This window comes from Hemiscyllium ocellatum, chromosome 2 (genome assembly GCF_020745735.1).
Source record: "Hemiscyllium ocellatum isolate sHemOce1 chromosome 2, sHemOce1.pat.X.cur, whole genome shotgun sequence".
Classification (NCBI taxonomy): Eukaryota; Metazoa; Chordata; class Chondrichthyes; order Orectolobiformes; family Hemiscylliidae; genus Hemiscyllium; species Hemiscyllium ocellatum.
The window spans coordinates 80584063-80597531 of NC_083402.1; the positions used below are offsets into that span (position 1 = coordinate 80584063).

Genomic DNA, 13469 nt, shown 5'->3' on the forward strand with positions numbered 1-13469 from the left:
AAGTCAGTCAGGAATTTTTTTGAATGTATAATTGTGCAATGACACAGGATTACTAATAACCTTGCAAGAAATGAGCCTGGGTGGAAGAGTCAGCATTTTATATTGAGTGCGAGATTGCCTCAATTAAGTTTGAAACTTGAGTCCTAAAATTTAAGGCAAATTATGCTCACGTGGAAAAAGTTTGCTCTAGTCAGTGGATGAATTAAATTAAGAGTTTTGTTTTCATTCTTTCATCATTGGCAAGGCCAGCACTTGTGGCTCATCCTGAAATGCTCTTGAACTAAGTTACTTGTCTGAGAGTAGTGCTGGAAAAGCACAGCAGGTCAGGCAGCATCCAAGGAGCAGGAGAATCACTGTTTTGGGCATAAGCCCTTCATCAGGTGCCTGACCCATTGTGCTTTTCCAGCACAACACTCGCAACTCTGAGCTCCAGCATCTGCAGTCCTCACTTTCTCCTATGTTACTTGCCAGGCAGTTTCAGAGAGCAGTTAAAAGTCAATGCAATTGCTGTGGGTCCAAACTCACATTAGATTTCCTTCCCGAAGGGACATTACTGAACCAGATGATTTTTTTTCCCAAGAATCAGCATTGATGTCCTTGTGACCATTACTGAATCTAGCTTTATAATTCCAGGCTCATTCGTTGATTTTAAAGTCCATCTCCTGTTATGGCACTGAAGACATGTGCTCAGAGCTTCAGCCTGAGCCTCTGGATTACTCATTCAATTGTGTCCTCATAATAGGAAACACTTGAAGGTTCAGTCCTTGATTCACAAAGTTTTTACATTTCAAACATTCTAAGAGCTCTATTAGTGAAGTACTATAACCATAGTGAAAAGTTGAAATTAAAGATGGTTTTGGATATTAAAAAGTTTATTATATCGCCAAAAAGAGTCAAAAGTGTGAGAATTATGAAGATTTAAAAAAATAGCAAAGCATCAGCAAAATTGGTGAAGAGAGAAAAAAAAAGGATGACAGTAAATTAGCTAGATAAACAAAACAGATTGCAAGAGCTTTCAATTGAAAAGAATTGCAAAAAACAATGTTGGCAGTGTGAGGTAGCTCCACACACTACCCACTAACCAAGGTTCCCAATTTAGTTGGAGAGAAACTGTCTTCTGGTGGGAAATGCTGCAAAGAAAATTGGTTTAGAGCTAGCCACAGAATGTCAGGCCCAAGAAGCTGAGTACAGATGGTTCTTCTATAACGCAATGGTTGTGTTCTTATGCACCCCCACATTATAGAAAAATTGCTTAAGAATCAGTGGTTAAAGTTTGTTACAGTCAACACATATTTTGAAAGTTTGTGCTTTAGAAACAGTGTCCACAATTCATCAATCACGTTCCAGCTAATTCACATTAATGAAACACGTGTTAGAGCAGACTGACCATAACTTGCTTCTGTTGCTATGCTGTTATGGTTACATGGAACTAGTTTTCTCTCAATAAAGAAGGAAGGAAGGAAATTATTAGAGGAAAACACTAGCTTGAGTAAAGGATTTGCTGATAGGCATTATATGTCTAAAGGAAATTATAATTATGTCAACCATCCCTGAGTCATACAATTCTGTAGAATTGAAAACCAATCCAGCAATGATTTACAGATTAACAAAGTGATCTCTCCCTCCCAAGAAGTGGCAGAGAGGTTAATGGGATGGGCAAATGATCACGTGAAAGATACTCACTCCCCTTCCCACTACTTCAGGAATTAAGTTCTGAGTAAGAAGACCCATGTTCCAACCTTCTTGACTTGCCCCAATTAAAGCCCTTAAGTGGTCAATTAACAACCACTTAAGAGCTTCATCCCATCACTAGCTCAATTGATTGTTCCCTCGACTGACAAGAAAAATAGAAGTTTTCTCAATAGAGGGGCCTCGATTTACCCCAATCTAGAAGTGACTTGGAGCACAGTTGGTGGGACAAGGGGTGGCAGCTGATAGCTACCATCCAACCCTGACCTTCAAGTGCCCTCTCTTTCCACAACATTACTCTGTAATTCCCTCCTCGACAAAGTGTACCCAATTTTCCCATTCCCCTGGTATTCAGTGCTGCTGTGCAGCCAACAGCCTTACCCTCTGAAAAGGTGCTGCTGCTCACAAAGGCTACTGGCCTCTGATTAGCTGACAGCTTCAGGCAAGATGAAGCATCACTATCCCAGAAAGTGACTGATTGAGAAGCCCACCAGGTGACCATTTCATATGCCTGACTGGCAATTGATCTGGGTGCCTTTCTTGGTGGTGATGGGGGTGGTAGTGATGAGGTGGTAGTGCTGGTCTCTCTCATAAAGACCCTTAACTACACTGCTTATGCTGTCAGTCATTTTTACCTGTTTCATGTCTCGAACCAGATGGTGCAACAGAAGATTAGTTGGACCTTGTTTCTGTTGAGGGAATCATTGATTTGATAAGTCAAAACATTTTCAATCAGAGTGCAGATAAAAATACTATAAAAGACTAACATCCATCTCAGCACGGTCCAGATATTTATCTTTCACCCTCATCTGCAAGGGTCAATTCAGGCAGACGTCAGAACTCACACATTGACCTGGATGTGTATAGGCACAACAACAGCCGTACACCACTCAGACCTGACCAGTTCACCTGATCATCACAACTGCCACTGGTGTCAGTGACCAGCTCCCTTTTGGCAGTTTATGGTTTTCATACAGATGAGTCTTTAAGATGCACTGAAGCAACTTGCCAAACTTATTAGGATTATATCTCCCAGCTCTGTAACCTCAATCACCAAAGCTAAAGCAGTAAGATAACAGGAACATCACCAACTTCAAGTCATATAACATTCCAATTTGGACACAGAGGAGGTGAAACTCCTCTTATGTTGGGTACAAAATGTGCTGCAGTGAATTGACAGCCCACTTTATACTCCACCACATTTCCTTTTACACTGATTACCAGCCAACATTAAGTTTACCCCATATTGCCATTCTTTCATCGTCGCTAGGTAAAATTCATAGCACTCCTTGCTTAACAGCATTGTTTGGGCAGCATCACCATGAGCAATAAAGCATGTTAAAAAAAGATGCATCACTACATTATCAGGGAAACTGTGAAATTGAAATAAATGTGGGCTTGACAGAATTGTCACACATCCAAAAATGAACTTGATAAATTGGAGGCAGGACAGTTAGCTCAGCACGTTTCCCACTCTTGAAATTTCTGAAAAGATAGAATCATAAACTATGATTAATTTGTCAACAAAACCATAACTTGTTTTCCTGTAGCACCTTTGTACTGAAACATTCCAAGGTGAGTCACAGAAGTGTTACAAAGTAATATTTGAAGATATTCAGTCAGGTTACCCAAGCTCATGTCAAAGAAGTCAATTTAAGGAATGCCTTCAAGCAGAAAAGGAAGATAGAGAGATTTAGAGAACTTTCCCTGAGCTTAGGATGTAGTAGTTGAAGACATGGCCACTAATGCCAGAGTGCTGAAGAAGGAGAGCTTAGCATATGTGAATCAGATGAGTGCAGATATGTCAGACAGCTATGGGGCTGAAGGAGATTCCAGACATAGAGAGCGGTGATATTTGAAACCAAAGATCGGAATTTTAAATTGAGCTGTTGCTTAGCCAAAAAGAGCAGGATTTAGAATGTGACAGCAGAGATTTGGATGACTCCAAGTTTTTGATGGGTAGAACATGGAAGGCTGGATGGGAATGCATTGGAAAATCAAGTGCGGAGGTGACCAAACAATGGATGGGGACTTCACTACCAGATGAAAGTGAGCCAAACAACCACACTGAAGGGAGATAGTTCACCTTAACGATAGGCAAATGTGTGATCAGAAGCTTGCTAGGAGGTCAAATCCAATACCAACAGCTGAATCTTACATTTTTTTGGCTAAGTTCAAGTTGTACTGAATTTTTTGGAAGGATTTTTGCCACATGGCCTCATGGGTTAACTCTCTATACCCTACCAAAATTGCCTCATTAAAAACTATTTTGTGCCATGGCATTCCTCATGTCCAATTCTGATCCCACCTGACCATGCACCCTTCCGAGAACAGCTCACCATTCAGTGGATATCCTGGAATCCACAGCCATTCTTTGCACATGAGCCACATCCGGACAAGCATAATCAGTTTAGAGATGCCCTGCATGGTTCCTCACATTTGTTCTGACCATAGAACTTGAGGAAATTAGTGCCTTGCCGTGTGAGCAAAAACCTGGAGATCCTGGTGGATGGGGACTATGTGGACAGCACCCTGAATCTGACTGCCCCAAGTAGCTGACATAACGACTCTTCCAAGTTCCTGGACTGATAGTGGAGGTTGCCATTAGCTCTCTATGCCAGCACCCACTGAGTGGTCTCTTAGCCTAACTAACATCTGCTAACAACCATGATAAGCTACTGGTTTAGTGTCTGCCCTCAACAGAAAGGCAACTCAGCAATATAGGCCTTGCTTTTCTGATTGAAGGGGTAAAGGACAAAAAGCCAAGGCAAGGCAATATAAGGCAGGGATGCTCTGAACTTCCAGGTATGTTAAGAACGTACGTATGCTATAGTGCAAAGCGCAAAGCCCGAAGATACAGCCTGGTCCAGTTCACAGTGCATGTCTTTGGTTGTGCAGTGTCCCAGCAGCAGCTGCAATACAATGATAGTTGCTGGGACAGTCTGAAGCGCAAAAGCGTCCTCAAAATTAATCAGAGTAATGTCATGAAGCTTCTTTGAAAGTAGCAAATATCACATGCCAATTTCTGTAGACATCCAACATGGAGGTCATTCGTAGAAAGCAATGAACTGAACTAGCTCTGATTTCCAAGTCACGTTTTCTTGATATCTAGGTTGCTTTGTGTGTATGGCAACAGAAGAAGCTGAAAAATGATGAGGTGACCTGAGCTGTCAAAAAGATATTAAATGCAATAACCATCATTATTTGACAACTCACTGGTGCGCAGTGAGAAACTCACCACACTGCTTGCCGAAAAGTGTAAAAAATGGAGATACTCCAAACATTGAGATAGGCCTCAGTGGAGTCTTGTCTGAATTCTGCCACAAACCCCATGATAGCCTATGTCCCACAAACCCCTGTAAGATTTCACCTCAAGTTTACGAATCTGTTTCAGGCATGGCCACAGTTCATGCAAAGACTTGGCTTGATAAGTGTTTTTTTAATTCTTTCTGCATGGATGTTGCTTGAACATTTTCTGTTTTTAATTTACATTTCCAAGCCTGACCAATATGCTGTCAGTCAAAATTGCAAATTATCTGCTACGCATGATTTCTGTTGTGAAGTCCTACTCTCTGGTTGACTGAGGAATGCTTCCAGCTTTCTGAACTTCCCTCAGTTCTGAGGAGGGCAAAAGCAAACTATTGATCAGCAATTTAGGAAAGGTTTAGAAGAGAAAAAGGGAAAGTCGAAATGGAGAGTGAAAAGGAATAAAGGATATGAGGTAGCCAGAAGTGAGAGAGGTGAAAAGTCAAACTTCTGCAGCAATAGGAGCGGGCGGAGGTAAAAATGCAAAATGCATAACTAGAGAAAAAAAAGAACAAAAATCAGGTGAAGGAGGATTGAAAAATACTTTTTACAAATTTATTAATTCCAATAGCGTTAGCTGGGAGAAGGTGAAATAGTGGGAACCACTGAATTGGACAGTTTTTCAAATATCCATCTTATTTCAAGACTTGTGAGTTGCCTTGAACAATCTACATGCAAAGCATTTACTTGGACCAGACATGTGTGTATAGCAGCTATTAACGTTGTGCTGTGGCACTGCTATACAAATCAATGTTATTGATAGCATGTAAACTTGGATTAAAAGTATCTAAATGATGTGCAAACCGTGTTGTAGAGTTCCTCAAGTGTGGAGATGGTGAGAAAGCGATGCATGCTCACACCATTCTCAATCAGCAGTTTCACAAAATCCACGCGATCCATTACCAGAGCATCAAGCATGGCCTGTTCCAAGGCTCCCACCTACAGTATAATCAAATAAAACATATTTTCAGAATCCAATTTCTCACTATTAATACTAATGAACTGCACTTGAATGGATTTCAATTGAAATCATCAGCAGTCTTATCAAAGTAAATCTATCGCATGGCTTAAACACAAATGCATTAAAAAAATGCTTTATTGGAGGAATATTGTCACTAGCCTAATAATCCATAGACCTACCTAATACTCTGGTGATCTGGGTTCAAATCCCACCAAGGCAGGTGCAAGAATTAAAATGTTAATGATGACCATAAAACCATATCATTAAAAAAACCATCTAATTAACTAATGTCTTATACTTCCCTGAATAAAGTAAATGTTCATCCTCAACTGGTCTGACCTACATGTAACTCTAGATCTGCAGAAATGTGGTTGACTCTTAACTATCTTCTGCAATGGCCTAGCAAGCCATTCAGTTGGATTAAATTACCTAAAATCTCTCAAAGGAATAAAAGTGGACAAACTGGCATCAGAAACAACAACAAGCTCAGCCCTTTTGGTCCTGCAAAGTCAGGGGCCAATACCAGAATTAGGAGAGCTACCTCACAGATTAGTCAAGCAACAGACAGACATAGTCATACTTCCTGAACTGTACCTGACAAACAGTATCATAGGTAACACCATCACCAACTCTGGGTATGTCCTGTCCCAGCTACAGGTCAAATTCAACAAAGATGGGTGATACAGTGGCATACAGTCAAGAGGCAGCTGTCTCTGAAGTCTTTAATATTGACTCCAGACCCCATGAAGTCTCATGACTTCAGGTTAAACATCGGTAAGGAAAATTTCTGCTGATTACAACTGACCATGCCCACGCTACCCCCATCCCGCACCCATGCCCCCTAGCCTTGCACATTGAGGATACCCTCTATTGCATTGTGTGGTATTACGACCGTGCTGAATAGGATAGACTTCAAACAGATCCAGCAGCTGAAGTCTGGACATCCATGAGGTGAGGCGGGCCATTGGGGGAGCAGAATTGTTCCCAAACACAATCTCCAACTCAAGATCCAGCAATGGAAAGGGGTCGGGATACTGTACAGAATACTTACCTGTTCCTGCAACAAGATGCCAAAGCCATTTTGAGGGTCAGACCTCTGAAAATCTTTGTTTCTTAAGTAGCTCACAGACTCTGGGCCAGCCCGGAGATCAAGCAAGTCTACAAGCAGGTAGTACTGAGGATGAGAGAAGCATCAGGAAGCAACTGATCACAGCCCGCAATATTCTTGTGGAACCCTGAGGAGCACATGAAATCTCTTTGCAGGTATCACAGCCAACCTCCCTCCATGTAAATGCCTTTGCTCTCAAACGTGGATAAGGGTCTGAAGCATTGAGGCTGATTAGAGATGTACTCTGCTCCATTGTGCATTAATAATAGACAAATAGATATAGTTGAAAAAGGTGTTTTGGAACTTGTAGAAATCTATCCATCCAGAATCTATCCAAACAGTGCTTTCTGTTCAGGAGGAGAAAATAATGTAGAACAGATTTGAACGCTGTAGTTTCAAGAACCCTATAATTGTAAATCTTTTTATTTTTACAACATAAATTGAAGAATAAAGGTTAACCAGTTAAGTAGTTAATGGTCCCTGTCATGTGATTGGATGGAAAGGAAAACATTTCACACAGTTTAGCTGAAATCACCAACCATTGCAGAGTCCTCATAGTGCTTTTCTATGCAGAAGTCAATGAACACAATAAAAGTTTTCCTTTGAAAGAAAATGTTGCTAATTGTACACACTGACTGTTCCGAATTATTTTACACTGTACTCATTAGGTAAGTATGACCTTGGCGATAACTAAACCACTGATCCACAATATGATTTTTGCCTCAATGTTGTAGACTTCCACAAAAGACTGAGAGTTGGGCAATTAGCATAGTACAGGCTGTACTCAGGGAACTGTGAATCAAGACATTTTCTTACCATTGAGAGTTTTGTACAGAAAATTAGTAATTGGAGAATTCACAGGTGTGGTAATTTGAATAGGCATGTTAAACTTGCAGTCTTTTCCTTTAAGTGGTCAAGCAATATTTATAAAAAGAACTTTGAGTATCCCTACCCCAGAGGGTTCTGGAAGCTCAGTCTTCAAGTATATTTTGAAAAACGTTTTGATCATCAATAAGACTAAAAGGTAATGGGGATAATGTTCGTAAAAAGCATTTAAGCGTTGAATCAGCTATGTCTTTGTTAAATGGTGAAGCAGGGTCAATAGCCTGAATGTACGAGTAAAAAGTGAGGTCTGCAGATGCTGGAGATCAGAGCTGAAAATGTGTTGCTGGTTAAAGCACAGCAGGTTAGGCAGCATCCAAGGAACAGGAAATTCGACGTTTCGGGCCAGAGCCCGAAATTCCTGATGAAGGGCTCTGGCCCAAAACGTCGAATTTCCTGTGATTCCTGATGAAGGGCTGTTTCTCAGTACCCAGATTATCATAAAGTCATGGAACCTAATGAGGTTGAGCGATTTTAACAGTGTATAATTGCCTGTGTTTGAAAAGACTATCCAATTAATCCCAAGCATTGATTCTCTGGCCCTTAGCTCAACAAATATTTCACCTGCAGTTACTTATCCAACCAAATCAGCCATTTTCCCAAGGCTTCTGCCAGTTTTATAACAAGGGGCCAAATTTCAGAGTGCAGATGGATTGTGAACTAAATTATCTAATAATAAAAGTATATTTTCTTCTCCAGGTAGCACTCTCAATAATTTGAGTTGCCAAATCACATCTTCTGCAGTGACTCAGTACTTAGGGCGAGAAGCAAGGTCTCAATTGTCTTTCTGGAAGTCACCAAAAGCAAAGAGGATGTTTGGCACAGAGTTCAAACCATGACAGAAATGTGCACATGGATTATATAAATGTGGCTGTTGCACTACTGCTGGTTCTAGCTGATCAGGAGGCATTCCATTCTGATTGCATGTCATAGGCATATTGGAATGATTTGTAGGATGACAGTCAATCAGTTCATCCCTTGGCCATCAAGTCCCAGAGCAGGACTCGAACTCAGATCTCATGCTTAGAGGTCAGGACCCACAAGACGGCCCTATACCAAGTCTTCCTCAGGCATAATAGAGATTTGAGCCTTTTGTAGTTGGTATTGTGCTGTATGAAATGCCAGCTGTCATGGGCGTCACTGACTAGACCAACATTTACAGTCCACGCCTAACTGTTCTTGAGAACGTGGTGATGAACTGCCTTCTTGAACCATTGCAGTTCATGCAGTGCAGGTATACCCATATTGCTGGTAGGGAGTGCAATGATTTTGATCCAGTGACAGTAAGGGAATGGCAATACAGTTCTGTTTTGGGATGTTATGTAGTTTGAACTGGAATGTACAACTGGTAGTCTTCCCATGTATCTACGACTCTTGTTCTTCTGGATAGTAGAGGTCATGGGATTGAAAGCTACTATCTAAGGAACCTTGGTGAGTTGTCACAGTGCATCTTTTAGATAGTACACATTACTGCCATTGTATGTCGATGATGAAGGCAGAGAATGCTGATGGTGTTAGACAGGATATGAATCATGTGGACTGCTCTGACCAGGATGGAGTCAAGCTTCATGAGTGTTGTTGGAGCTACATCATCCAAGCAAGGGACAACTCCATCATACTCTTTACTTGTACCTTGTAGATGGTGGGCAGAGTTCGAGGATTCAGGAAGTAAGTTACTCACCACAGAAATCCCAGCTTCTGACCTACTCTTGTAGCCACTGTAATTATATGGCTAATCCAGTTCAGTTTCTGATCAACAGTAATCCCCCAGGATGTTGTCAGTGGCAAATTCAGCTATGATAATGACACTCAATGTCAAGAGGCAAGGTTTAGATTCTCACTTGTCAGAGACGGCGCTTATGTGGTGTGAGTGTTACTTGCCATTTATCAGCCCAAGGCCGAATATTGACCAGGTCTTGCTGCATATGAGCATGGACTGCTTTAGTATCTGAGGGGCCAGGAATGGTGCTGAACATTTGCAATAATCAACAAACACCAACAAGATGGAGGGAAGACCATTGATGAAGAAGCTTAACATGATTGGGCCTAGGACACCAATCTGAGGAACTCCTGCATAATTATTTCAAATCATTATCTCCATGATGGGATTCAAAGCCGGGTCCATAGAACATTACAGGTGTTTGGATTACTAGATCTAGCAACAATACTACTAGGCCATCACTTCCCCACAAGGTAGGTACATTTATAATTTATCCTGCGCATGTTTGATAAAACTCATTGGTTTGCCATGCCAATTCAGAATGCAATGAGTCAACTATGTGGCTGTGTGTTTGAAGTTACATGTTGCCCAGAGGGAGTATGATGGCAGATTTACTCCCTTGAAGGGCATTAGTAAACCATATCGTTTTTTCATGACAATCTAGCAGTTTCCTAATAATTATTAATGATTTACTTAAATTCCTGCAGCAATGTCGTAGGCCTGAGATGACTAACCCCCCAAAAGCCACAACCGTCTTCCAACAACTGAGGAGTTTTCCCCGAGTTCCACTGATTACAGTTTTGCTAAAGCTCCTTGATACCACATTCGGTTAAATGCTGCCTTGATGTCAAGGGCAAACAATCTCAGCTCACATCTTGGAGTTTGTGCCACTTGATAATACTGATGATGACCCCTTCTATCACTTTTATGATGATCAAGAGTAGACTGATATGGCTGGATTGGATCTATCCTGCATTTTGTGTACAGGACATAATTGGACAATTTTCTAATCTGTCAGTGGAACAACTTTGATGGTTGGTTCAAATCACAAACTAACATTGACCCAGTGTTTTATAAATATTCAACATAAATTCTTTCCTTCTGTACTCTCTGCTTCTCTATATAAAGCTCAAGGACCCAAAGCAGCTTATGCACTTATTTCTCAACCTGTCCTGCTACTGTCAACAAAGAACTAAGTACTGTTAGTTCTGTAGCACAAATTTTCAGCACTATTCCGAAATACTACCAAGCCTTGATTAGTGTCCAGTGCCTTCAGCTGGCTCTTGATATAATATAAAGTGAATTGAATTGGCTGAAGACCCACATCCATGTTAGTGGGGACCTCAATATTTGATTATATTATTAAAATATTGAGTACCTTCCAATGTTGTCCATAAACCAAGATGTTTTTCTTTGCAATGTCTACTCTGTCCCATGCCAAAGCCAAACTTAGCTGATCTGATGCAGAAGTACTGGTACCTTAGGAAACAAAAAGAATGAAATTAGATTCCTATGAAGAAAGCGATCTTACCTTTTGTTGGCTAAGTACAAGTTGCTTTGGACTTCCAGAAAGGATTTTCTCCACAAGATCTGGCGAGATTTCTCATTGTATCATACCAAACTGGTCTCTTTAATTGCCTACTCACTCCTTAAGTGTCTTTCATACCTAACTCTATCCCCATCTTAGCACATGCAGTTCCCAAAACAACTCGCCACTCAGCTGATATCTGGCAGAAGATTGGCACCTATTGTGCCTGGGTCATCTCGAAAAGACCATTGAGCACCTGGACAAGCTCGGTAATTCTCTGCACAGTTGCCCTGAACATGGAAGTCAGGAGGAATCAGTGCCACACCTTCAGGGCAGGGGCTGGGTGGTCCTGATGGATAGAGTAGTGCGGACAAGGGATTTACACCACCCCTGTGAACAGTAGGGGAGGTCATGAAAGCAGTCCATGCTAGCCTACTGAGTGATCACCACCCTTGGTAGAAGAGTAAAACATTACAAGAAGGAGGTCAACAACCTCTGTCAGTGTAGGTGCCACCATCTTCTTTCTTATACCTCACACTCAATCTGTCTACTGCGCCCACCTCCCATCAAAATTCATGCTTTTACTATTGCCTGAACCATACTCCTTCACTCACTCACCCCAATCCTGAACACAGCAAATTGCCCTCAATGCTGTCTAGTCACTCGCTCAGGATACCTCCTCACACGCGCCTAAAATAATAGCTGTGCCACTCGCTTTCATCTCCCTGTTTGCTGCATCTCTCTCATTCCAGGAGGAAATCAGTCCTAAATAGGGCAAAAAAGTGTCAAGACAGGCAGTCAGCATTCAAACATTCAACTCCTCACCCCTTATGTGAAGAGAATTCTGACTCTGACTGCCATGGGTGCTTGACTAACCATGTCCAAGCATCTGGACTGGTATCAAGGGTTGTCCTTGACTAACTGTGCCAGAAACCACCCCCCCCCCCCCCCTTTAACATGACTGATGCGTGCTGACAACATGGTCAGCTCCCAGCTTCTGTTTCAGAGCTAAATGACAAGTCAAAACAGCAGCAAGATGAGCCTGATATCTCTGGCTGAGGGAGCAAACACAAAAAGTCAAGGAAAGGTGATGCAAGCAGGGATGCTGTGAACATTCAGTTTGACTCAGAGTGAGTGAGTTCTATTACACTGAGTGAAGAGCCTCAAGATGTAGCCTGCTCCAATTCATGACCTGGGAGCATGTCTCTGAGCCTGCAGTGTCCTTGCAGCGACAGTGTCCTTGCTGCAGTCCGAAAGGTGCTGCACTGAAGTACAGAAGCATCCTGTAAGTGGATTGGAGATGTGCCATGAGGGTTCTAAGGGATGTAACCTGTCAGACGACAATGTCTGTGGACATGGGTTTTGTGGGATTGAGTGCACCCTGAGATTTTGGTGCCCAGAGGCTGGCATGGAGGTCTTTGAGTGCAAGTGGGAAGCTGAAGTCACTGAGCCCCCACTCTGATTTACGTGTCAAGATTTTTTTGACATCTAACCTGTTTTGCACTTTTGGTAAAATGGGAAGCTGAGTATTAGTGAGGTGTGTTGCGATGTTAATAAGGTATTTAACAAGTTATTACTCTCCTTTAATTGGAAACTTGCCACTGTCCAGTGAGAAACTCGCCTCACCACTTTATAAAAGATAGAGCTAGATGATGCCAACGTCAAGATTGTCTTGCCAGATTTCTCTTACGACACTACCCTAAATCTCACATCATTCAGACCCTGACGTGATTCCCCCTCCCTCCTTGTTAATTTATATGCAATAGACTACCTTTAAGGAGAGCAGTTAATATTGCCAAGTCAATGTCCTGTTGTTCTTCGGAGTCGGCATCAAAAATTGTAATCTATTTTCAAGAAAGAAAATGAAATTGTTATCCTTCCACATACATTCATGCACAATCATAACGTGGAAGTTTTATCTGAATCTTTATTTTCTTTTATTTTGTAGCTATTTTGAATCCCCATTATTTTTTATCTCTCTTTTCATTACCAATTTTCTTCCTTCCTCCTACTGAGGGTTCATTTTGTGATACACTTCACCAATCAGATGGTCTTTCTGCATTGCTGAGATTTCCAGCTTTATTGACTCAAAGGAGCGAGGGTAGGTTATTCAGCCCTCACATCAGAAGATAAATCATGCATTGGTTTGAATTTTCCAAATCTCCTTTGCTTCAGTCCCATCAGACTGGAAGTGGGACTGAAAATGTACCTCCTTTATTTAGAAAAGGAAGGAGACACAAAGCAAAAATATTCAGTTAACTTCATATCTGTTAAG

The 13469-nt window shown here is 41.5% G+C and overlaps 1 protein-coding gene across 1 annotated transcript in view; it reads right to left on the reverse strand.

Moving 5' to 3' along the window:
• LOC132825905 (transient receptor potential cation channel subfamily M member 6-like) overlaps positions 1–13469 on the reverse strand; it is a 160000-nt gene that overhangs the window by 94109 nt on the left and 52422 nt on the right. The window contains exons 10-13 of the mRNA XM_060841531.1: positions 12966–13038; positions 11045–11145; positions 5800–5934; positions 2325–2378 (exon numbers count right to left, since the gene is read on the reverse strand). Of these exons, the coding sequence (XP_060697514.1) occupies positions 2325–2378; positions 5800–5934; positions 11045–11145; positions 12966–13038 (363 nt within the window). The remainder of the gene's footprint in view (positions 1–2324; positions 2379–5799; positions 5935–11044; positions 11146–12965; positions 13039–13469) is intronic.